Here is a 26,060-nt window from a genome sequence, read left to right as displayed (position 1 = left end):
GCGCACGGCCGCCTCTCCCAGAGCAAGTCGGAGAAAAAGCCTCCCTCCTCGGCTCCCTGGCCTCGGCTCCACCCGCGAGGTCTGGGCAGCTCCGAGCCCGCTTCGGGTTTCGCTTTCTGGCGATCATAAATAGCTTCGTGTTTGTAAACAGGCGCTGGGGGCACATTCCCTGCTCTCGGTTCATTGTTCCCTCCCTTCCTCTCTCACTTCGCGCAGGACGCCGGGGCTGAGGCTGCGGGCCTCCGGGACTAGGAGATGGGGGGGTCCAGATCCCCAAAGTGAGAAAATGCAAGTATTTCCTTTCTTTGGGCCGAGTGTCCACCTCCGACAGCAAAACAACAACGAAAACTAGAAGCTGGATCTGCAGAAAGCCCCAGTCATCTCCACCCCACGTTCTCGGGACTCCTTAGCAGAGCCCAGTCTTGCTCCTGCTCCTCCTCATCCTCGCTCCCGGTTTGACTTTTCTACTTGGGGCGTTTGGTTCTAAGAATCCACTACTCTCTGCATCAGCCCTCCTCTGCCCCGCAAAACACTGGCAGACCCCAATAATTTCGAAGAAAGTCAGGAAGTCTATGTGCGGAGTCCTGTGCAAAATAACTCCCGCTACTGCCTGCCCCGCGTTTATTCCCAATTTATTTCAAGAGCGTCAGCTTTGGGGAGAGAGTCTGTAGGGGGAGGGAGAAAAAAGAATAAGGAAAATAAAGCCGGCAGCCGGGGGCTACTGCCCGCGCTTGTGCGCGTGTGCCCTGGGTGTGTGGGTGTTTGTGCCTGGGCGTGCGATTTAATGGAGCGCCTCTCTGCCTCTCCAGTGCGGCCAGAGCTCGCTTAGCGCACCCACCCCTGCCTAGGAGCCTACTTGCTGCAGCCCAATGCATTGTGTAAGACGCGACCTGTTATGGCCACCACTACTTCCGGGTTCTAGCATTCTGGTCGGAATCCACCTCTCCGCCTGTGCAACACACACTTTACACACGCACGGGGACTGCAAGCGGGCAGCATCGATCGTGGCTCCTTTAAGACAAACTCAGACAGACATTTTTTTTTTTAACCCTCCTCCTCTAATCTCCCTCCAGTGCAGCAGTTGCAAAGAGGGAGAGAGAGAGAGAAAGAGAAAGAGCAAGCGAGAGAAGAGAGAAACTGATTAGGAATTAGGAGTGATTCAAGGGAAGCGAGCGCTAGGGCTTTGTGCATTTGAATATTAACATTTGAGGTGTTCTGACCAGAAGAAGAGAGAGCGGATGATCATTCATTCACCACGTTGACAACCTCGCCTGTGATTGACAGCCGGAGTGGCAGAAAGCCATGAGATTTGGTAGTTGGGTCTGAGGGGCGCTCTTTTTTTTTTTTTTTTTTTTTAACTGATTTTTGGGGGAGAGAAGATCTGCATTTCTTTTTTTTTTCCTTTTTTCCTTTTCTTTTTTTTTCTTTTTTCTTTTTTTTTTTTTTTTGCCCCCGCTGCTGTCTTGGAAACGGAGCGCTTTTATGCTCAGTGAGTCCGGCGCTTTGCTTCAGGTCCCGTAGACCGAAGATCTGGGACCAGTAGCTCACGTTGCTGGAGACGATAAGGGATTTTTCGTCGTGCTTTTTAATTTTTTTTTCCGGGGGAGTTTGCGTATTTGCTTCTTTTCACACTGGCCTTAAAGAGGATATATTAGAAGTTGAAGTAGGAAGGGAGCCAGGGAGGCCGATGGCGCAAAGGGTACGTATTAAAAAACAATTGTGGAACTCAAATGTGAGATTAAATTGAAACATGGCTGAAAGACACTGCTAAAAAGTTTCCTTTTTTTCTCTGTCTTTTTGAATGAGGCTCCTAAAGCCGTGGCCTAAAGCGAGTGGATTTATTCAATGCATTTGTAGACTTATGTTTGTTACATGTAATTTTTAATTCAAGTAATCAAGTTTTCTATAGACTCCTAACCAGCAGCTACATAAAGAAAAATACAAGCTCGGGCAATTATCTGTTTAAAAACCAAAACCAAAAACCAAAAAAAAAAAAAAACCCAACAACCTAGATACCTAATGTTATAGTTTGAGCATTCAAAGAGCAGAAGTTTAAAGCTATTTTTAAACTAAAATAAGCAGCTAAAAACTTCTGAAATGTTACTGATTATGCTCATCTTTAATATCACTGAAAATATTTAGCATTTTTAAGCAAATAACTTTGTCACAGTACAATGGTTTGGGGGGTTGGGAAGCATTCATCTTTTAAAAGTAATTTTAATGTACATGCCTTTTTATGCAAGGTAAGACTTTGTAAGTTTTTCTTAGAAGAGCCCTGCACTAATTGGATACTAAGCACACAACTACTCACTTTAAAAATGCAATACTAATTTCCCCAATATTCCTATTTGAATGGAAATATAGTGAGAGTAAAGCAAGACAATGACAACCCAACTGAGGTACTTTCTTAGAAGAAAGGGGGTCTACAAAAAGCCCTCCTTGCATAATTTGTGCCCTGGCCCTCAAAGCCCTGTTTGCAAAAGAAAGTTACTAGGCTGACACATTTTTTCTTTACTCCTTTGGTTCAGGCAAATGTCAGCATTCTTCCAAACTCTTTTCACACCTCTGGCTTTAAGGAGATGAAAGTGGCAATTCCTCTTTTCTTTGAAAATCATTTCACTCTTGGCGCCTCCAAATCTTGGGGAAAGGACTTGGCTGAAATGAAGCAATGAGAAAAATCTAAATAGCTAAATTCTGCACACAAAAATAATGACAATCAATATGAAAGTTTTTCTGGATGAGGAATCTGATGGGGGTTGTGTATGTGCATTTACTTTTAAATTTGCTTTAAACCTGATGAGTAGCATTTACCTCACTGACTTCTGGTCGAGGGGAAAAGTTCATAAGAGTAGAAAAAAATAGAATAACTAACTGCTCCAATTGTAGATTTCCTTTAACTTTGGGGGAATATTGCCCAATTCTAAATTCAGCCCTAATGTACAAGAGAAGTTACCCTTCTCTGAGTTTCATTTATAAGGGGTCCAGTTAGTTTTGTGTGATTTAGCAGAGTTTGTCTTGGAAAGCAAAGGAAATTCAGGGTCTTGCAGGACTGCCTAACCTCACGCTGGCAGGGAAATAAAATGGGAAGCCTGTCTGAATTCACATGCTTGGCTTAGCTGTTCCCATCGTAACTTTTTTTTTTTTTTTTTTTAATTCCCTCTGTTGGGAAGGGGCTGTGAAACTAGGCGGGTTTGTTGCACTGTCCTGGCACGTTTTATTGTGATTTTGGATTTCCTCCTCCAGGGACTAGAACGTTTTACCTTCTGCCCTCTGGGAGAATGCCTCCCTTTCTTCCTTCCTTCTTCCTTCCTTCCTTGCCAAAGGATCCTGAATTTCTGACTCTTTTATAGGGAACACAAGTTAGGGCAAGACCATTCAACCTAGCTGAGTCTCACTGAGAATCCTAGAATTTTTACTTTAAAAAATATTTTTAAAATAAGAAATCTTCATTCAGAGATGCAAGGCCACCGAATTCCGGGTTGAAGGATCCAGCTGAACTGACATTATATAAGCTCCGTGCCCTGCCGCTCCCCCATTTGCCGGCCTGGCCTTCTGAACCTTGTTTCTCTCCTGTTTGTCATGCAGTACGACGATCTACCCCATTACGGGGGCATGGATGGAGTAGGCATCCCCTCCACGATGTATGGGGACCCGCATGCGGCCAGGTCCATGCAGCCGGTCCACCACCTGAACCACGGGCCTCCTCTGCACTCGCATCAGTATCCGCACACAGCTCACACCAACGCCATGGCTCCCAGCATGGGTTCCTCCGTCAATGACGCTTTAAAGAGAGATAAAGATGCCATTTATGGGTAGGTACGATGGGCGGCAGGTTAAAGAGTTGAGAGGCGATGCTTCTCCTGTTTCCCTTTGCCCTTGGTCAGAGGAAAGCCAGAGCTCTCTGGACTGGAGGTACAATATTTGGTGACTTTTCATTCGCTTTGCATGGAGATCTGGGGGAGGCGGCCTGCCATTTCAGACGCCCCCCATCTCCGCACACGCTCCGCTCGCTCCCAGCGCCCCGCGCCACCGAGGCCCTGTCCGCGGAGGGGTCGCGGTGCAGGAGTTGCCAAAGGTCCCTTGTCCCCTCAGACCCTGGCTCGGTCGCTCAGCCGGTTGGACTCCTCACTCCTTGACTTTGCTGAGAGAGTGTTGGGGCTTTCTAAATGTAGGCGCCTTTGTGTTGGAACGAAACTTTTAGTTTAAAGGAAAATCTTTTAAGCCACTGATTGTTCTGACTTGCTAAGTTTACTCAGCCACCGTATGCTGGCTCTGCCACCGCACAATAAAATCAAGGGAGGACAGTTGCAGGTCAGGCAAGGGGGAAGAGGCTTTGCATTTAGGGGGTTTGACCACTGTGGTCAAGGAGAGGAGCTCGCTTTGAATTGTTATAGACCTTCAGAAACTCCTAGCTGTTTTAGTACTTTGTGTTCAAAGGCGAAACCTGCAGGATTTGGAAGTAGAGGCGGGGTGCTCTAGGGCCGGTGTTGTTTTCCGCTGCGTTCACCCCGTATTCTCCCCCGCCATTCGGTTAGACCCTGGGCTAGTAAAACCCTTTGAAAGTCACTTGTGCCTACTGTGTGCTGATGCGTGTGGGGACCTCTTTTTACTTTGCAGCCACTTTCATTTCTATTTATTTCTTCTTTTGGAAAAAAAAAATCAGACAACACTGACCCTCCCGGCTGAAAACCCTTTCTGCTTTATCTCCTGGTCCCTTGTGCGATGGGCTTGTTTAAATCCCAGCCTCCTCTCTGCAGCGTGAACTGCAAATGGTTTAGGCTCCGGGGCAGGACATTTGGGGAATCTTTGGAAAGGACCCCAAACTGTTAAATTCCCAGCTGGGCTGTGAGAGCTAATAAAAGACTTGAGACACCTCCTTGGGCATTAAAAGACCCCCTCCTCTTTTTTAATGGGCTGAGATAAGCGACATCTAGGCCCTCTCAATACTAGCTGCTTTGCCATTCCGCAGGGACAAAAATGAAAGACTTGACCGAAGGAACCTTTGCAGGAACTTTCTCTGGGGGGCGGTGGGGGCCATCGGCGAGGGGAGGGAAGTGTGCAGGGAGCCGAGGAGGAGCCCTCCGGCTCTCCGAGGACTGTGGGGTCGCGATCGGGAGATGCAGCCCTCTGACAGTCGCTCCGGCAGCCAGAGAGATCCTTTCCCCAAGTTAGCTGAGCGCCTGCCACCAAGATCCCCAGAGCCCTGGGCTTCGCGAGGCGGCCTTGGAGGAACCCACTTGAACCAGCTTTCCCCACCCCAGCGGCCCACGCCTTTCTCCCCCTCCAGGTCCTGGATGTGCAGCGGAGGGACGAGGGCTGGTCGGGGTGGGAAACTTAATTCAAAATGGCTGCTGGAACCGCTTGGGTTTTATTCTTAGCAAATGTTACCAATTTCTCCGGCCAGATATGCTGAACCGATCCTCAGATACGGTCCAAGGCTTGGGGCCTCCGCCTTCGGGGGCCCAAAGAGGAAGGGGACGTGATCAGTCACTTGGGGGTGGGCGGGGGGAGAGGGAAAGGGGAGCAAGCCGATGACAAAGTCAGGGAGGGGGTCCTTGCCTTGAGCTCCTCCGACTGTTTTTCTTGGGCGCCTTTTTTCACTGCTGTGGGACTAACCATTGTGTTGTTTGTGACTGTTGTATTTTCTTGCAGACACCCCCTCTTCCCTCTCTTAGCACTGATTTTTGAGAAATGTGAATTAGCTACTTGTACCCCCCGTGAGCCGGGGGTGGCGGGCGGGGACGTCTGTTCGTCAGAGTCATTCAATGAAGATATAGCCGTGTTCGCCAAACAGGTCAGCAAAATCATTGTTTCAAAGTAAAAAAAGAAAGAAAAAGAAAGAAAGAAAAAAGGGGGCAAAAATCCTCTCTCCCCTCACCCAGCACGTTTTCAAAAGTAACCAGCGAGCAGTCCGCCCTAAGCCAGGCCTGTTACATCTTCCCTGAGCTTTTCCTCCTCAATGAATGTCTGTGTGCGGACGCCTGAAAATCACCCCAATTCTTACCACGCCCGCTCCCTAACCCGAGGCAGAAAGCTCACTCTGTAAAATGTTAACCCCAAAGCCCACGCGCAGGAGCTGCCTTGGACTTGGCGCGCTGGGCAGCGGTCTCTTAGAAGCACAGTTGCTGGGGGAAGTCACCCTGAGCTCTGGGCTTGTTTTCGGCTTATTTGACTCTCATTGAAGGGTTTCTGCACTGGACGAACTCGGTGTCACCGAGTCTCTCCCGGAGGTTACCTCCTGCCCCCGACAGTGTAATGAGGCAAGAAACTAGGAAGGCGACCAGATTTCAAATGTTTCTTTCTTTCCCCCCACCCTCCCCTCCCTCTCCCTTCTCCTTCTCACTTGTATTTAGATTCGCGCAGAAAAACCTCTATTTTCTTCTAATCCAGAACTGGATAACTTGGTAAGAGCGGACCCCTTCCTCCCCTTCCCCCATCTCCCCCCCCCCAACTCCCCCTCCCCCCAAGCTTTGCTTTGAGAACCCTGGGGTTTCCTAGATGGGTCTTCCCAGAGCTGCAAGTGGGCTGCAAAGGTTTCCATCCCTGGGCAAGTGGTCTGGGACAGGGTCCCAAGGAAAGAAATTCAGTTCCAGAGGGGCCGGGCGATCCGGGCGCGGGGAAATGCGAGCTTTTGTTTTTTATGACAGCCGGGCAGCGCGGCTCTAATCAGCGCGGGGATTTATCTCGGGGCCTGTCAGCGTGTGTGCTTAAACTTTGCGAACTTCCCAGCCCTCAAAGTCGCGTCACGAGGGCAGCGACCCGGGCCAGAGCCCCCAAACCTCCAGTTTGTCTGAAAGGTGTGCGGAAGGCGGCAGAAAGTTTGCAGTGCGAAAAGCCACAGTTTGGGGACTATAGGGACTATTTTCCGGGCACTCCTTCCAAGGAAACGCCTAGTCGAGGGATGCGGCCCTCTGGGGGTGGGGTAGGGGCAGCGGGGCTGAGAAAGGAGGGAGCCAAGGGGGAGGAGAGTGTTTATGATCCCCACTTAGATGCCTGGTTGTTGTTTTAGCTATTTTTTTCTCCCTAAGAAATATAAACCTCTAGATGGTACCCGGTCGCTGCTGTTAAGTTTTAGTGTTATTGCCGTAAATCAAAATAACTCTATTTACTTGGGGGAGGGGAGATGGAGATGGTAGAACTGTGACAGCCAATTTTCTGCAAACTAGGAATGGGGCGCTCATACTTTTTGTATCTTTGCAGATGATTCAAGCCATACAAGTATTAAGGTTTCATCTGTTGGAATTAGAGAAGGTAATTTCTCTAGCTCTTTCTCCTTTTGCTCCCCCATACCTCCAAACACACAGAGGGGGGGAGGGTTCAGAACAGCTGAAGTTCTGCCTTCGGAGACATTTGCATAAATGTCTTTCTTTCTGGTAATTAGTGTCAAGGCCAATCTTAGAGTCCATTTCTCTTTGCAGTTTAATTACAATTTCAGCCACTAAAACCGGGATCACAAGCGCCCTAGCCTTGTATTCATTCTTAATACCTTGCTGGCTTTGTATAAATAGTTGCAATTCTATGTGTCCCCTTTGATGTTTAGAATGCTGTTGTGAGTTTGCTTCAGAGGTTATACCTCTGTGGTCTCTTCTCTTCCTCTTCCTCCTCTTCCTTGTTACCTCTGAGGGGCAGAAAAGTTTTGTTTAGTTTTAGTGAGTTTCTGGAAGACAGTCTGAGAGCAGCGGCAGGTCAGACAGGGAGGAGAGGCAGAGCGGGAGGAGGAGGGGCGGGCAGGGAGTCTGGAGGAGGTGGTGGGGGAGGCACTTTAAACCTTTTGCAGAGACAAAGCAGAGTTGATAGTTGTGTCAATTTCTTGAATCTGGGAATCCTGCACACACCCCACCTTGACACTCAAGAAAGGGTGTGGGATAACGTGATTTTGCTAGCTTGTTCTATAAATCTCAGCAATAAAAACTTAATGCATTGTAATTCAAACTAACATTAAATTGCAAGCACACTGGGGTTTCTTGTGAATTTTTGCATGTCAGTGCTGCCTGGGTCTGTAGAAGACTGCTCCACTTAAACCTACATATTTTGAAGCATTCTTTTTCCTTTGTTTAAAACAATTAATCAATTTGATACCTTTTTTTGTGTGACCGTAGGTCTTTTCTCCCCATATCAATCTTTTCTTTTAAAGGCAGCATCCCAAAATATGCTTCTAATGGATTAAAAACCCTAATTACAAATGTTATAGGGATTTAGGCTATCAAATATCTATATCTATATCTGTATCTATCTATCTATCTATCTATCTCCTATAACAACACGGTATTGGTCCTTTGGATACACACACACACACATGCACACACATACACATATATGTGTGTATATATATGTAATTTTTTCTTATACATGTTGGAAAAGGATTTATGATAAAGTAACTGGACAAAATTAAATAGTTTACCTTAAATGTCACCCACACAGGTCACCTCTCTAATGGCCACAGCCCCAGGAGCAGATGAATTTAACACGGGTGTTGAATATGTTGTAGCCTGTGAATCATCTTGTCACTGTCAATTTTCTGGGATATCTCTATTTTGCAAGAAAAGAAAGTTATTCCTAATTCTGGATGCGTCTGGGGGTCTCTGGAGGACAATTGCCCTGTGTTTCCCCTATTTGGAAGTTTGGATCTCACAAGGGGGGTGGATTGCACTTGTCATTGTCATTTATGAACTCCTGATTATATTTCCATTTTTTTATTTCTGTCATAATGTAGGTACACGAATTATGTGACAATTTCTGCCACCGGTATATTAGCTGTTTGAAAGGGAAAATGCCTATCGATTTGGTGATAGACGATAGAGAAGGAGGATCAAAATCAGACAGTGAAGATATAACAAGATCAGCAAATCTAACCGACCAGGTATGTGCTTTTCAATTTCAACATCCCTGGGAAAAAAAAAAAATCTGTATGCATATTGCTTGCCGGGTCACTAGCACCTCCTTTTATTATTTGCATATGATTAAGTCCCTTTTAGATACATTTCCATCGAAATGAAAATTTTTGAATAATGTGGCTATTATTGCTTCATTAAGGCTAGCTCTGGGATTCGACCTGGAGAGATGAGCTTGTAAAAGCTTTGCCTGCAAACTTGACCTGTTTCTTGTCGCTTTTAATTTTTGTCTTTATTTTATTTACCCTCTATAATAATGGGAGTGTTAACTGCCAGTGACCGCCTGTGATTGTAGGGCTTTGTTCTGGAGCATTTTCCCCCCTTCTATCTCGAAGAAAAGAAAAGTGTAGGATCTGCTTATTTCTTATTTTATTAGGAATAAACCCAAGATAGGTGGTCTAAGAGAGACAGGGAGGGTTTGAAATCTAGCAAATGCTGGCTATTTTCTCCCTGTCTATACGGTTCATTAGCCTGTCTTGTCAGTTTTCCTCGGCCGAACGCTTCTAGACCTCACTGAACATTGCTTTGTGCAGTGCTCGCTGCAAGCTCGCCCATTTTATTGTACTTAACAGAAAAAATAAGACCAGGCCGAGGTTACAAAAACAGATAAATATGGACGTTTCTCCTCCTCCTTTCCACTCATCCTCCAGCTGGTACGTGCTCTGGGCCCTCTGGGTTGGCAGCTTTTGGAAGTGTCAGCGTCAGGGGCACCCGGCGACTCCCTCTGTGTGGTGGGTGGGGGACCTCCCGCCGCCCTGCTCTCAGCTGCCGGCCTCGGCTTGCTTGGCCCCCTCCTCTCTCGCATCCTCCCTCCAGGCGCTCCTTCCGCTGCGTTGCTAAGTGGGGACGACTTTTATTTGGAGTTGCTGGGGGGATTTCTCTCTCTCTCACCCCAACACCACTGTTTGCTTCCAGCCTCTCTCTCTCTCCTATCTTCTCTCTCTCCTATCTCTTGTATCTCCGGATTGGTCCAAAGGAGTTGCAAAAATGCACTGAAAGTGAAAACGTGAGGAGTGGGTGAGATGAAATAGGGCTCAGGACAGCTCTCGGTTGTGAATTGTGGCATCGCGTCTAGAGATTAGGGTGGCGGGCCCGGCCTGCGCCTCTCCACCTATAAGTGAAGGCCCAGAGTTGTTTCTCTTTCTGACTTGGCACGTGAGTCCTGTCTTGGGGGAGAGATCAGCCGGCCTTTGTTAAGCCAAAGGACAGCCAGTCATACAGAGTTTTCCTTTGCAAGCTCTGCCATGATCACGGTTGGCCAGCCGCTCGCTGTCTTGTTGAGTCCTTGCCGGAGTGCTCAACCCCTCGGTCTTGGTGTCATCTGAAAGTTTGCTTCTCTCCACCTCGCCCCCTTAAAATAAACCCGCAGCTTGGATTTCTCTGGGTCACCCCGCGGCGGAGGCAGAATTCCTCCTTTCTTTTTCCCCACTGAGGGGTGGAGGGCAGGCAAAGCTGAGCTTTAAAAGCGCCTACGCTCCCGGTCCTTCCTACTATTTGGCGAGTTGCAAACTTTCGGCAGTGTAGACGGGTGCACCGAACAGGCTGTCTGCGCAATCCCGGCGTGGCCCCGCCGAGGTGGGAAACCCCGCAGCCGGTTCCCGGTCTCAACCCCGCGGGCCGCCCGGCCTCCCGCCTGGTTTAGGCCGCCAGCCTTTGCCCCAGAGCTGTTGAATGCAGATTCCGCTGAGGAACCCTCGGGTAGCTGCTTTTGAATAAAAATTGTAATCCAACAAGCCTAACTAGAAAATGGGATTCTAAGAGCTCCGGAGTGCTGGGTACATAAAGCTATTTGAGCAAATTACAAGAATCGCTTAGGGGCATGAATGAAATCAACACTTTAATTGCCTCCAAAATGAAGATTTATACCCCATTTTCTCAACGAATCATTATTTTATTAAAGTCAAAGATAAAGGACCAGAGTTATGGGTGTTTTTTTGGGGGGGATACAAAATTGATAAAACATCGCTGAGTTCTCCCCCTACTCCTTCGGTGAACTTTTGTTACTCAATTACCTTTATTTGAGATATGCAGATTGGTAGGTAGTGGTCCTGGGTAAAAATTCGCGTTTTATTCGCCTCGCTCACGTATACAACGAGCAGCGTGCGTCCCGCCCCCGCCGCTTACGAGTGGGCTTCGCAGCTGGGGCTGAGCTCGTGGCATGGTTGGCTTGTGCGCGTGGGCGCGCTCGCGTGACCCTTTGGGCTCACCGAGGTCTCCATTGGTTCCAGGGCAGCAAACCCAAGTTTGTGCTTTGGAATTGTCTGCTTCCTGGTGGCCAAGAGCTGGGTCGGCCGGGCTCCCTTTGGAGAGGAGAGCGCAGAGCGTGGGGGGCACGCAGAACTGTGTTTCGGCCCGGGAAGGAGTCCCCTGTCCTGGGAGGCGGGGACCGTGGGACGAGGCACCGGGGCCGCCCCGTGGGCACCAGTGCTCTCCAGTCCCCGGGGGCGCTGGACCCCTAGTGCGGCGCCCTGGAGGCCGGGCCGCGGAAAGGCGGGCCTCGCCACCTGTCTGCGAATGCGGCCCAGCCAGTTTGAGCCCCAGCAGAGGGTGCACTGCGGGACTGGACGCTTCAGGTGTGGGGCGAGCGCGGGGCCTCGTTAGCTCATTAACCCCTCTGTCTCTAGGGCCTGCTGGCGGCACGGTTTATTTTAGTTTATTTTTTTCCTCGAGGGGCACCAAGGCTGCCCCCCGCGCGGGGACCTGGGATCGACGACTTTGCTACCAGCCGGTTTCCCCGGAGGACCAAATCGGCAGAAATCGGTTGGGCCTTGTAGTGTTGTTGGTTTGGTGTTTTGTTTTTCTTATCAGATTAAGACGCCCGGTGAAGCGGTAATCCCGCTTCCCCTCACCCCCCAACAATATCCTCCCCATTCTCACTCCCAGACCCCGAGGTCCCAGGCCGGAGAGTTACCTACCGCGGGCGCAGGCCTCCCTGGCGCCCTCTCCCGACCGCCACGCTCCCCGCCCGTCGCGGACGCTCCCGTCCTCCAGAGCCTGGGGGCAGCAAGGGGCACCAAGGGCTTCCGAGCCTCGGCGGGGGGCGAGGGCCGGCTGCGAGGCGTCGAGGTCAGGGATGAGCCTGGTAGGCGGTGGGCAGGGACGCTGGGCGAGGGGAGGCGGGGCGTGAGTTTGGGGGATCCAGAGTGAAATCGGGGAGCCAAGAGGGATTAGGAGGGGAAGAATCTCGCTGCCCAGACGCTAGATTTTTAGGCTGCGCTCTGGGAAGGAGCTGTCGAATGAAGCCCTCCTTCCCAGGACTGTCTGTTGCTCGCCACTCGTGAAATCGAAGCATTTTCCACTTCAAGAACCGGGTCGAGAGAGGTTTAAGAGTCCTCGGCCCCGCAGGCCGCCACCTGAGGTGTCCAGGCCTGCTCGCAGAGAGCAGGACCAGCCGAGCCTGTGCCTGGGCGCCAATCTGGGCTCTCCCACAAGCAGTGGGAGGCAAAGAAACTGTCCCTTTGGTTTACAGTTTTTATTCAACAGCAGGTCTCCGGGGGTTCTTCGGCTGAATCTGCATTTAACAGCTTCTGGGCGAGGGCTGGCGGGCTGCACAGGGCGTCCTGTTGCACGTTAATCCAGATTTGTCTCTGACATCTGGGGAGAAGTAATGTGGCTCTTGGAGGTGGAACCAGAAAGCCACGCTCACCAGGCAGGTTAAATGCCAAGTGCTGCTGAGCTCCCTGGGGATGGGGTACAGCCGCTGGGGCTGCACAGCCCAGGCTGGAGAGCACAAGGCTTCCGGGCCTCCGGGATCTGGGGGCAACCCTGGACCAGTGCACTTTGGTTCCCCAGTGGGCCAGGGAACCCAGGTGGCGGGTGTTTCATTTGAAGTTGGCAATGTTGTTTCTAAAGCATAGTTTGAGATAAAAATTTTTAAAACTGAACTTGGACTTGGTTGAAACAGCCCCCCACCCCCACCTTTCTGCAAAGTGGAGGGTGATGTCTCCAAGGAAGATGTAAGCTTTCTCTTTTGGGGAGGTGTTACTAAGGGATGGGGAGGCCTAAAGGGGTTGCTGATTTGGGTCTGCTGCTTTCAAAAGAAACATAGATGAGGCCATGAAATATTTACCAATACTAGGAATGCAAGCGATTCATTTTCATCCAGTAAGAAAACTGGACACAAACAGCAAGGGATAGGAAAATGGTCCTTTGTCAGGTAGTTTATTTCTAAATGCTTTTACATGGACACGTCTTATTTAAATTGTTAATACTTTGTAGGTCTTACTTAATGACGGAATCCTGGAATCTCTCAGTCCATAGGCCTTGCACGTGTGGGGGTCCTAGAATGATCTAACTTGACTTTTAATGGTTGTTGTGGGTCATGTGGGGTACTCTTAATTCCTTTTTGAAGTACGTCAAAGGGAAATTATGGCAAGATGCTCTTTAATGATTAAATAATAAGGTGTTGACTGCTTGTCACTACAGTGGCTAATTGGGATGTTCCATCTAGGCCCTTTATTGCTTAGTATTCTTTCATTTCAGAGGTAGTTGTTTAGCAGGTGTGTTTTTATTGTTGTTTTCTCATTGGCTTTCTGTGTGTATTTGTGTGTGCATGTCAGAGTAGGGATGGATTGATTCTTATTAGGAGCACTCCAAAACCATTTGAGAAAATAAAGAAGTACAGATTATATGCTGATAGATTGAGATCAATTATACTGTTCAATGCCTCAAAGTCTAAATGCTAATATTACAATAGTTATTCCTCTTTCCTAGTCCCCCCCCCCCCAACTGGAAGTCCCCAGTGACAGTTCTGTGGTTAATGGAAAGCAGTGATACTAATGCTACTTTGTACAAAGTAAAGCCCCATAACTGTAACTATTCTTCAGTGATTTAACTAGCTCTATGGCAATAGGTCACTCAAATAGCAATTCCTCTCCCACCAGAACCACTCCATTGCTCATGATTTGGAAATATAGAGAGTGGCTATGTGGATTCTTGCTATTTGGTACTAACTTAGAAACGTTTCTTAGAAAACATGGAGAAGCTTAAATAGTAGGAAAGGAGGAGGAAGAAAAAAAAAAGCATTAAAATATGGGCCCTTCTTTCAAAAAAGTAACTGAAATATCATGCTATAATTGCCCAACTTTGAAAATAAACAGATTTTAAATCATTATGTTTTCAAACACTCGTATGTTTAAATGTTAAAATGTTTGTCATAGTCCGAAAGATTTAAAACACAGCTGTTGCCGGGTGACGGATGGAAAATTATGCAGTAAAACTCCATACTTTAAAAAACAAAGACTATTTGTGGTCCCATGGTAGAAACGTAGGTTTTTAAAGGCCACGCAGATAGGCTGAAGTATTACCATGGGGGCCTCCTGTTATAAAACTAGCTTACCTTCCCTCACAGGTGGAGTTGGAGAAACTGAAAAATGCATTACAAGTTTGTCTTAGGACACTTATAAATGAAAATGCTGTCAAATGAATTCAAATGAAGTATTTTCGTATTGGTAATGCTATGCTTGCCATTGCAATAGCAATATTTTCTTATGAAATGTAAATATGTCAAACCAATGTGAAATGCTTAAGTTTTAATAAATGATTATTTCATCATCAAACACAACCTGAGTATATATACAGAAACTTTTAAAGAAAAGTCGGCATACAGCCAAATTCCTATAGGGACTAGCAGGGTAATGATCAAAAAATGAACACGAAATAAGACTTCCTGTAAGAAGGTCTATAATTCACCATTATTTGACTCGACTGTCAGAGAAATAGTTGAAGGATAGTAAACTGATCCCATTCTCAGTCATTTTTGTTGCACAGTCTTAAATGTTTGCAACTGTAGCATTTTTCCATGGCCTTTTTGGGATTATGATATCTGCCATATCTGTATCAAAGTAGTACTTGAGTTGATGTTATAATCACAACAGACTTTTTTTTTTTTTTTACCATTTCTCCTGAGTGCAAAAAACTAATTTGGTATTTTAAAATGACACCGCAACTATGGGAAAGTGTTCTTTTACAAATAAAGAAATAAAAATAGAATATATGTGACACAGTGTATCTGACAGTTGTGCAAAAGTTAGGCCTAAATTTCTCAAAATCCCAAGGAAAACGACATCGCTGTAAATTACGTAGGACTTGGTGTTCTTTTTCAGCAGGAAACCTCAGGATGTGGTACTTTTTTAAAAAAGTTAGGGTCTTACATATACACTCCAGTCTCCCAATTTGAATTTAGATAATAATTCCAAAATTTGGCCTTGGGGATCCAATTAACGTTTGGCCATTTTACTGTCCTTAAGATCTGTGAATAAACCTCACGTGTATAGAATCAGTTTTGAAAAATTAAAGCAGCTGAGTATGTGTATGTCGGGTAGAAGATAAAAAGAATCCCTCTATCCTTAATTTAACATCCCATGACCTCAGCATTATGGGAATTGGGAAAGCTTTTTGGAGTCTTACACAGCTCTCCAGAAAACAGACCTATATCGGGCAGTTGCTGGATTTCCCACACGTCTGAATGTGACATTTTAATAAATGGTATAAAAGATACCATGTGAAATAAGCGAGAATATACTCATTTAAATATTTGTCAGTAGAATCCAATTTCAATCAATTTAATGCATTCATGTGTGCAGAATTAAAGCAATTGGCAACACTTTGCTACACTCTCTCTGAACACTTTTTCCAAATAGCATTTCTTAATCTTGGGAATACGTTCTCTTTAAAGGAAAATACGAGAGTGCAAATCTTTTGAAATTATTTTATATTTCTGGACTTCTTGGTTCAGCATTCCTAAAATTGACTAAAACATATCATAAAGAGTTTATTCTCCGTTGAAAAAAAGCTTATTTGTCCATTTATTGAATTATACACCTGTTGTTTATTGGTATCATGAGTATATACAGTTAAATACAAATTATAGCCAGAACTAGGTCATTAATTCTCTTTAAGACATGCAATAACCATACTCTGGCTTTTCCATGCACCACTCTATATGGCATAAGCTAAAGCCGGATAAATAAGTTGTGAAAATAAATTTTACATTATTTACAATCCTCAAAAATACCTTTCGACAAATGATTCTTCCCTTGATAGTCTTCATGACTCCATTTACAATTAATTGGATTTATCATCATGAGGTAAAGAACTTAAACGTGAGATGTTATGGTTCTTTCAAAAATGTAAATGAAATCACATTTTTCCACAGAAAGGAAATGCTGTTACTGTTAATACCTTTACTAAGTAATACTTTAAAAACCATTGCAACTTTTTATGAGTTTAACAAGTTTAAGCAACATGTTATAGGCTTCGTTTTCTTCATTTTGACATAATACCAAGTCTTCAGTTTTACAGTGGATTTGTCATACATATTTATGACTTGTTTAGAAGATGGTATTAAGTAAATAATTAACATTTTGAGTGGTGTTAGAATTACCTTCGACAACATATGCTAACTTAGAATTCATGGTTGCTGATCAATTCCCATTTCAGCTGATTTTTTTCCTGACGCTTTACAGCACATGCTTATTATTCATTAGTTGTAAATATCTGGGTTGTGGGTTATTTGGGAAGACAGAGCTATAGCTCTTTCTTTTTCTGATCACCTCTTTCCCACTGATTGGCAAGCCTCCTATGCCTGAGACTTGAACTTGAACTTGTTTGCTAGGTTTCATTTCCCTATTTGGGTACCTTGTGGGTTATTATCCGCAAGTGGGTTGATTTTCCTGAAAAGATAAAAAAGAGTTACTTACTTTAGAACCGGAGTGAATAGAAACCAAAGTCATCAAATATTCCCAACCCGTGCTTTACAATTAGGTGAAAAACTGAAAACTCTTATTCTTGTTTGCCTTCCCTAGGGCTGTGAATACTTGATATAAAGATTCATATCAGCTTCTTTTGTGTTCTTCCTCTTAAGGCCTAAATGTTTGTTTTCAGTGACTAGATTCTTAACTCACAGTCCATATTTGGTCCCAGACCTCCGTGATTTGCATTTTCTTCTGCATTTGCATTCACATGATGTCCCATAGAAACTCTTTAAAGTCAAGTGTGTTTATGACTATTATGAAACTCTAGAAAATGAAGTTTATAATGAAACAAACATAGTCATCAAAAGGACAATGACGGGAGCAATTTGATGTAAACCCAGAGTTTTCTCATCCCATCCCGACTTGTATAAAAGGCTTGTCTCTTTTCTTTTAAAAATATTAGATGCTGAATGAATAAGAATTTCTTTGACAATAAAACTTCTCTTAAATGTCTCCATAACTATTTGGATGTGTTCTTGAATGTTGACTTAATTTGCTAGACAAGCTATAATTAATTGTGACCTATAGTGATTTCTGTTATTCAGAGACTATTCCTTAGTGATCTGAAAACTTAATTTCATACTAAATAGTCTACAATGTCTGAGGTTCTAAAGGCGTACTTCTTCTCTTTACGAGAAATGGAAATAGTTTGTGTGTCTACAGGACTTCCATAGGGAGATATTTTGGGGGTGGGGACTAACAATTTTTACCGTAAAGTCCTAGCAAACTAACTCATGCACATGAGTTTCTTTTTGAAAAAAAAAAAAAAAAAACAAAAAAAAAAACAAATTTTTTTTTTGTAGCCTTCCTTTCTCTTCACCGCCGTGTTGAAAGTATTCACACAAAAACAATCCAATGTGTTCATCATGGACAAAAACTCATACATGACATTTGAAATCTAGTTATTTCATTGCTCAAAAGATACAATAGTATTCAGAGAGAGTTAAGAATTGCAGCGAATAGGTAACTTGCTATTAGCTATGATGCTACAATCAGAATAGAAACTTTAGCAGTAATATTAAATTGGGGACATTTTGCATTTAGTAGGAACATTTACTTGAAGTTTGCTACCAGAGCTGGAGTTGTTTTAAACAGCCCCCTGCCTTCCTGGTTCAGAATATTTTAATGTAAGAACTTTGTGCTAACTCACCATTGGACCTGACTTTTATTTGAAATTGTTCATTCCTAAGAGACTCAGTCTCACGAGTAACCACCCTGCCCTTCACTCTTGAACAGTTCAGATAAATGTATTATTTATTTACAGTCTACTGTATACATTATTTATGGGAAATATGCTATAACGCTACGGAGCATATGGAATTTATCTTTGCAAGATATGGGTGGCATGTCTGCCAAGAGTGGCATAGCCCTTAGTAGATAATAAGATTATCCCTAGTGTAGAGATAAATATCATCTCTTATAGCGTCCTTGCGTGCTAGCATTTCATAATTCCAGGTGCAAATGCAGTTCTCCACTTTCATTTTAATTGTCATCGTTTTCTTGGCTCTAGCTTCTGCCAAAGAGAATCAGGAGTTTTACATTTTGAGTTGATCTTGCTGATAAATTAACATGTTTGGGGGGAGCAAGTAAGATATTGAATAGGAGAATCATTTAACCCTTTCCTTTCTTTCAGCAGGCTTTTCTGTCCCTTGCTTAATATGTTTACAATTTTCCAAAGAATCTTGTCCAAGACATTTTTAACACTGGCCATCTATTCGGTGACGTGGGCTATTTTTTCACCATACTCAGGCATTTTACAAGCTGTATTCAAAACAAAATCACCAAGAAAAATATCAGGCTCATGTGCCCTGCACTTCCTTGCACAAAATAATAGAGACGTGTAGACTGTGCTTGTTCTATGCATATCAAGTGTATTGTTGGTGTTCAAGTATTTTTTTGTTCTTATAATTATTCAAAGCCAGTAACAATCTGCATTTGAGTGAGTATAAACATTTTTATTCTGGAATTTGGGATTTGCAGCAACTCAATTTTATTTTCCAAATTACCCTGCCATTTCAATTAGGTGCATTGTTCTTCACTCTACTGTTTCGACATTCTAAAGGTTTGCTTGCCACCCTAAGAGAGAGAGTTGTTTGAGTGTTTAATATTTATTGAGGGCATGTAAAGAACATGCCAATAGAAAAAGAGGAGAATAAAACATTAACAAATCAATTATGGGGCTTTTCTTCACTTGTAGTATACTTTTAATACCCCAAATATGCTGTAACTGTTAAAATAATAGGAATGGCCTCCAGAATAATAGCCCTGAGTATGGGGGAAGAGTGGCATTCTGATTAACTGGAATTCCTTAAAAATTGCATTGATGATAACACTCAGCCTCCTGCTTCTGGAATTCTTGGTTGATTTGGTTGATCTCTCAGTGAAAGGCTTTGAAATACAGAGAACTTAGCCAATCCAGGAACCAGAAGCAAATGAAATTTCAAGATGCCTTGAAAAGGCCTCTCTGATGATTTTATCAAGATAAAGAAAGAAGGAAAGGGAATAATGGATATCCCACTTCCAAATTTCAATACTGGCAGAGGGCTCGCGGCTTCCAAAATCCTTGAGGAAGAACGACACTTAGAACATAAAATTTGATTGAAAATATTAAAACAGGCAGTGCTCAAAAAAAGCCGGGGTGGGGGAGAATTAGAAAATAGCCTGTTGCTAATTGTTAGTTGGAAATGAGTGGTAAATGTTGATGATTCTTCTACTCAAAGTATGACGCCATAAGGTAGTAGATCAAAACAAGACTGTGTGTTGCCAAAAGTCTCTTTTCCTTCTCACATCACAGTTGTGGATTTTCTGGTTTGAGCGTTTAGACATAGAAGAGAGAACATCTCCGAAACACTTGGAAAGAGTGGTGAAGGGCGCCGACGGTCCACTTCAAGTTACACGACCTTCCAGGCCGGCAGTGGCCCAATAAATTAAATACACAGTGCAGGCTTTGCTGGGAGGGCTACGTCATTTCACCTCCAGGAGCCTCAGTCTCACCATCTGTAACATGGGGGTAGAGAACCCACTTTACTGAGCTACCGAGGGAACTAAGTAAGAATGAGCGTAATGCATTTCAAACAGTAAACCCTAAGCAGTACCTTAAGGAGTATTTTATCTTCTTACATGTCTTCTGCCCAACCTTCAACAACATAAATCTGATTTGGGGAGGGAAGGTGGAGTCGTTGTTAATGGGGTGTTATTTTATAAACTGTTATATAATCACAGAGTTTAGGGAAAATACGGTCTTAATCCCTGTTAGGAAAGGTGGCTATTATTCTGATTTCATCATAGTGTGAAAGGAGGCTGGCCACTCTGATGTGTGGCCGAGATAGGACAGTGAATCACTACAGATTTGTTTTTAGGTTCAATTTCAAATGACAGTTATGTGCCGATCTTGTGCTAAGTACTTTCCCCCCACATTTCTGTGCAAATGCTCCCTGGCTGAGGTCCAGCTGCTCACAAGATTTCAGTATCTACTTGTGTTCAGGATACAATGTTTTCAGCCTTATTGGATGTTCTTTTTGCTAGGATGGTTGCCTAGAAAATTTGTGGTTTGAAGTTGTTATATATAAGACACTTTGGAGTTTATTTTATCTTAATTTGTTTGTAGAGTGAGGAACACTGAATACTGCATTGCAAATGTAAAATAAAACATTGGGAAGCAAGCACTTTTATGAGAGGGACTTTATCACAGGTATATCGGCATATAATGTCCAGATTCTTTGGCCACTTCTAGATAGCAACAATAGAAAATCGTCTAAATTGCAGCGGAAAGTTCTCAGCAAATAAATGAAGTGAGGAGTAAGGTTTGAATTATGCAGTTACAAATATTTGGAAATACAATGGTAGCAGTTGGATTGGAGGCTATTTTGTTTTTAACATGTAACTCTAAATGATAGCTCACAGGTAGGATTTCAGGAATAGACGTGTAGAGAGTCAACCATTTAATATAGGAGTTTATTTTTATTAATACTACGCCAGCCAGAATAGAATAGCATAGGAAAAGGAACAGTTATTAAAACGTAAATTACAGACTTTTACGAAGACTCCTAGGGTAAGGAGGCTTTGTCTTCTCTTTGGTTCTCCATAACAAACTGCTTAGTAGAATTTGAACACGCAGTGAACTGCAGCCGTTTCTAAGTTACCCATCTACTTTCTGGTTTTGAGATTTGGATAAAACTGGTGTCCACACTTGGTAGCAGTTTCCTTTTGGTGGTAATGATTCGTTTTCCTTGTGATTGTCTGAATGTACCTACCCCGTGTAGGAATCTGTATGGTTTTCTGAGACCACAGTCGGATCTTTATGGGATGGCGTTGGCATGATGATGATTCTCGGCATTGAAAAACTGGGCAGAGTGTATGCGTGCTGTGTGCATTTCATCAGGAAAGCTTTGGGAGTGTTTTGGGTGGTGTTAGACATGTGCCTCAGTGTTGTCGATTCATGTTTAATTTCCTGGGTGAATTAATTCAACTCCGCAGATGAGTAATGGCCTGCGGGTGTCAGAGTTGTGACCTAAAAGATATCAGGCTGTGGGAAACGTAGGACTTTAAGGAGCATTCAGGGAACGACCCTCGTGCTGAGTCTGAGCTTCCTAGGCATCCTGCCTCCCGGCCTGGAGTATTAGAAGAGTGAGGCAATGCATATTTGCAGGAATTGAATAGGCCAAATATTTAGGGCCAGTAGATTTTCAAAATGTATCTGACTGCCTAGCTGCTTTGGATTTTATGACAGTGAAATTAAAAACACTAAAGTGGGTTCTTTCCACATTCTTGTGCCTTACGCCTCATGCACGTGACGGGTGTATGGTCCTCTGTGTACACGAACGTGCATTTGTGCGTCTCCCCACGTCTGAACCCGAGGCTTCAGTGATTCCTAGAGCTCACACAATCACCTGATACAAAACTTTTCATTTAAAGATGAAATTACTCCTTGGAGAATTTTCACCAAAGGCAAAAAAGCACAAAATTCTTCTCCTCCTCTCTGCACGCCTCATTACACAGAGATAGAGGATTCAATGTTTGAAAAATTATCATTTTTGTAGGTTTTATTTGTGGGACGTGAGAACTGGGAAATTTAGAACTCAATTTAACAGATGCTGTCTCTGCTTCCACAAACTCCCCACCCCTGCTATCGCACAATCATGTATGTATGTGTATGTATGTGGGTGCATAAATATATACACATATATACGTGTATATAGATTTAAAGCAATGCCTCAGAGTTGCTGAGTTGTTAAGGTTTTAGAACGCCACCTCATTTGATGCTGAATTAGAGACCCTTGTGTGTATGAGAAACCAGCTGGCACCAATGTCCTGAGCACTGTCACTACAGAATGACTGGAGAGTCCGTGAGATGCCTTTCTAGATTAAAAGTTCACAATGGTAAATACGGTGGGACTGGACCTGTAAGAAGAGGAAGTGGGGTGTCTCGGGGAGAGCCACAGATCCTGAGAGAGGATGCTGGATTTCCATTGTCTCACCGCTAATTTACCATCTGCCCTGAGTCACTAAAATTACCCTCAGGCTTCTATTAAGTGAGGGTAATAAGCCCATTTTATCGCAGCATTAAAAGGGGGGCCCAACAAGAACCCTGGCGGGCCTGCCGACTTGGCAAAGGCAGGTTGCGGGGGCGGAGACAGGGAAGGAAATGAGAGGAAGGAGAAGAAGTGTGTGAAGGAGATAACCTTTCAAAAAAAGTCTGCTTCCCTGGGGAGGCGCGTGCAGGCCACCCCCGGGGATGGTCCCCCCCACCCAACACCAGTCAGCACAGCAGTCACCTCCCGAACTTTATCATCTTTCAGCAGGACAGAGGGTGGACCTAGAAAAGCTTTCACCTCCAGACCAGTCCCAAGCATATTTCACTGTGGCTGGGATCCACAGCTTGTTTGCAGGCTGTGATATGTATCTGTGAGCTTCTGGGGTTTAAAAACATCTGAAAGCTTGAAAGGGAAAGGGGCAGTTTTACTGTGTTAAAAAAAAAAAAAAAAATCCTGCTCAAACTTGTCATGGTTAAATGAAATGAATTTTGCTTAATAATTTCCAGGGATTTTTTTTTTTTGAACATCTGTATAAAGAATTTTACTTAATTTTTCAATTACCTGAATTTGAGGCTGGACAATGGGCTTTGAGAGGAGCAGGTTTTGCCCCAGCTCTAGCAAATTGGAGGTGCAATTTGGTGGCAGAGTTAGAAAGGTTGTGCTTATGAAGCAGCTGCAAACGGGCGCCACCAAGATCTTCTGATAGGAGTTTCAGCATAGCTGACTTTAGATACCCAGAAATAAAAAATTCTCAGCATCTCTAGTTTCTCAACTTCGCCTACACACAGGTAACAGGTACTCCCTTTCATAGGAGTCCCTGTACTCCGTTAGTCCCTATCACTCTGTGGATAGGTCTCTCTGATATCTTTTCCTCAGATACATCCTTGATTGAGAGATACGTAAAGAATCATATCTGCTGAAGTTATGTGCCTTGAAGGAGGACCCTGAGAGGCACTGTTTAGACAGAGGTGAAAAGTCTAAGGGAGGGGGGTACTAATTAAATGTGTCTATGCTGGCAGTGTGGGGTGGTGGCATTTGGTAAGCCTGTCTGCTATGTGCCTGTGCATCGGGATGTGTGCAGTTGTGGACACGTTAGCAAGTGCACACACACATTAGTGCATTCCCCACATGGGCTGGGATGCCCTTGATCTGGGGAGACTGGATTTTTCCCTTTTGGAAGTGAGCCAGCTCTTTCAGGCCACTAGAGATCATTTATTAAAGAGACCCTGGTGGTTTGAAAAAGTAAATGGACCTCCCCAAAGAGAAAGCTGCCTGTTGATAGGTGCAGACTGAACTTCAGACGTCGAACACTGATCATTTCATCAGTTTCTACCAACCTGCTAGCTGACCTCTTCGGTGTCAAGATCACAAGACTCGAAATTCCCATTGTGGCTCAGCGGTTAGCAAACACGACTAGCATCCATGAGGATGTAGGTTTGATCCTGGGCCTCGCTCAGTAGGTTAAGGATCCGGCATTGCTGTGAGCTGTGGTGTAGGTCGAAGACGTGGCTTGGATACAATGTTGCTGTGGCTCTGGCATCAGCCGGTGGCTACAGTTCCAATTGGACCTTTGGCCTGGGAACCTTCATATGCTGAGGCTGTGGCCCTAAAAGACAAAAAAAAAAAAAAAAAAAAAGACCAAAAAAAAAATCACAAGACTCTCATGTTTGGCATCTTTTAAAATGGGATTGGTTACGGTAGATATTTTGAAGGGAAAAACCCCAGTATTTCGGTCTGAAAAAAAAAGGCTTCTGGCCTGATACTGATGTGATGAAAAACCAAGTGCAAAGATATGTCAAAGTGCCTTGTATACTGTAAGGTGATTTAGAAATATTAGGTACCAAATGAAACTCGATGGGGTGGGGAGAAGCAAACCACCTGTAAAATCATGTTATTTGAAGGTGAAGATAAGATCACTGTGTATTCTCTGAGCACACCTCAGCTGAGAGATAGCCCAAGGCATACCCTGCTATACACAAAGCCAGCTTGGGTGAACCAGTCTTTGCAGAAAGGCTGTCAACTGAATACACCTGTATGTAGATATTTCAGGGTTGACCAGGTCAACCTATGTTGTTAAATTAGAGTTACTGTGTTATTGTCACATTAAAATAAAACGTAGAAGGTGCCACTTATTGAATGCTTGCTGCATGCCTGGAAATTGATGTATGCTATGTTGGCTGAGGTGTATTTTTTTAATCTTCATTTACGGATTAGGGTGTTAAGAGTTAGAGAGGTTGTGGCTTGTCTTCAGACTGTGTAAGTGGTGCAGGCAGATTTCAAACTAGGATATGTCTGGCTTCAAATTTACTTTCTTTTGCCTGTGTTATCTTGCAACAAATTACTAATGCATTTTATGATGGTGTGCGTTTGTGTGGATGCAAGTATGTGAGTTGTTTTTAAATTGTACAAGTCACGGAGTTCCCATCGTGGTAAAGTGGCTAACGAATCCGACTAAGAACCGTGAGGTTGCGGGTTCGATCCCTGGCCTTGCTCAGCGGGTTAAGGATCCGGTGTTGCCATGAGCTGTGGTGTAGGTTGCAGACACGGCTTGGATCCTGCATTGCTGTGGCTGTGGTGTAGGCCGGCAGCTACAGCTCTGATTTGGTCCCTAGCCTGGGAACCTCCATATGCCACAGGAGCGGCCCTAGAAATGGCAAAAAGACCAAAAAAAAAAAATTTATACAAGTCTTTTTTAGATGTTTTATGATGTTTAATGTAGGGGATAACAGTATAGGTGACAACTGAACAGAGATGCTCTAAATCATTTAAGTTATTCATTTATTAATTCAAAACCACACTTGTGTCTAATGTAGTACATTTTCCTGGGATAGAGGGTATTAGGATGAAGAAGATATAGTCCAGGCCTTCAGAACATGTATAGTGTAGAATTGTAGACAGGCTCAACAAGTCAGCACAAAACAGTGTGAGAGTATAGAGTTCCCATATGGCTAAGCAGGTTAAGGACACGATGTTGTCTCCACAAGATTGCAGGTTTGATCCCCAGCCTCGCTTAGTGGATTAAGAATCTACATTGCCTCAAGCTGCCACGTAGGTTGCAGATTCGGCTCACATCCAGTGTGGCATATCCAGTGGCTGTGGTGTAGGCAGCAGCTGCAGCTCTTCTATGACACCTAGCCCGGCAACTTCCATACACTGCAGGCACAGCCCTAAAAAGAAAAGAATACAAAAACAAAACAAACAAAAACCAGTGTGAGAGTAAAATGATACAGGTGTGGATGAGGTGTTCTTAGTGCTCTGGGAGGGGAGCCTCACTTGTCCTGGGGGAAGTGTGTGTGAGTGTGTGTATCAGGGAAGGCTTTCTGGGGGAGGTGATATCTGAGAAGTGACTTAATTAGCAAGTAGGAGGTAATCAGGGGCCAGGTACAGCAGAGCAGGGCATTCTGGGCAGAGGAGAAGGATGAGGATGGGGCCAGAGGGACAAGCTGAACCTATCTGCCACAAAGCACATACTGGAGCAGAAGGAACAAGGTGAGGAATGGGGTAGACTCTGGAGGGCTTTGTATACCAGGCTAAGGATCCCAAAAATGTGTTCTGCAGGTAGTAGGGAGTTAGTTGTTTATTTATTCAACTAACATTTCCTGAGTGCCAGCTGAGGGTCGGGCACTGTGCTTAACGTGCGGAATGCAAGGGTGAGCAAATAACAGTCCCTGTCCTCATGGAGCTTGTATTCTAGTGAAACTGAACTCTTATCAAGCTGGAGAGTGATTTGACCTCAACTCTTTAATGCGGAGAGGGCCTTAACAAGAATAGTACTCACTAAGATGAAAAATGAGAGAGGAGCTCCTGTCATGGCGCAGTGGTTAACGAATCTGACTAGGAACCATGAGGTTGCAGGTTTGATCCCTGGCCTTGCTCAGTGG

General features: G+C 44.5%; 1 protein-coding gene across 4 annotated transcripts in view; it reads left to right on the top strand.

Moving 5' to 3' along the window:
- Positions 1–1,436: 1,436 nt before the first annotated feature.
- The window catches only part of MEIS1 (Meis homeobox 1), a 139,769-nt gene continuing 115,145 nt past the window's right edge, over positions 1,437–26,060 (top strand). For 2 of the 4 annotated variants that reach the window (XM_047781917.1, XM_047781919.1), the window contains exons 1-6: positions 1,437–1,699; positions 3,586–3,812; positions 5,653–5,794; positions 6,354–6,404; positions 7,201–7,251; positions 8,714–8,860. In XM_047781917.1, the coding sequence (XP_047637873.1) occupies positions 1,688–1,699; positions 3,586–3,812; positions 5,653–5,794; positions 6,354–6,404; positions 7,201–7,251; positions 8,714–8,860 (630 nt within the window). In that variant the 5' untranslated portion in view covers positions 1,437–1,687. Of the gene's footprint in view, positions 1,700–3,585; positions 3,813–3,840; positions 3,913–5,094; positions 5,288–5,652; positions 5,795–6,353; positions 6,405–7,200; positions 7,252–8,713; positions 8,861–26,060 lie in introns of those variants that run through there. The other 2 variants (XM_047781920.1, XM_047781918.1) reach the window with 2 other exon arrangements.

Source organism: Phacochoerus africanus, chromosome 5 (assembly GCF_016906955.1).
Source record: "Phacochoerus africanus isolate WHEZ1 chromosome 5, ROS_Pafr_v1, whole genome shotgun sequence".
In the NCBI taxonomy this organism is placed as follows: Eukaryota; Metazoa; Chordata; class Mammalia; order Artiodactyla; family Suidae; genus Phacochoerus; species Phacochoerus africanus.
Note: the sequence above shows the minus strand (reverse complement) of the source record. Positions and strands in the feature narration are given on the sequence as shown.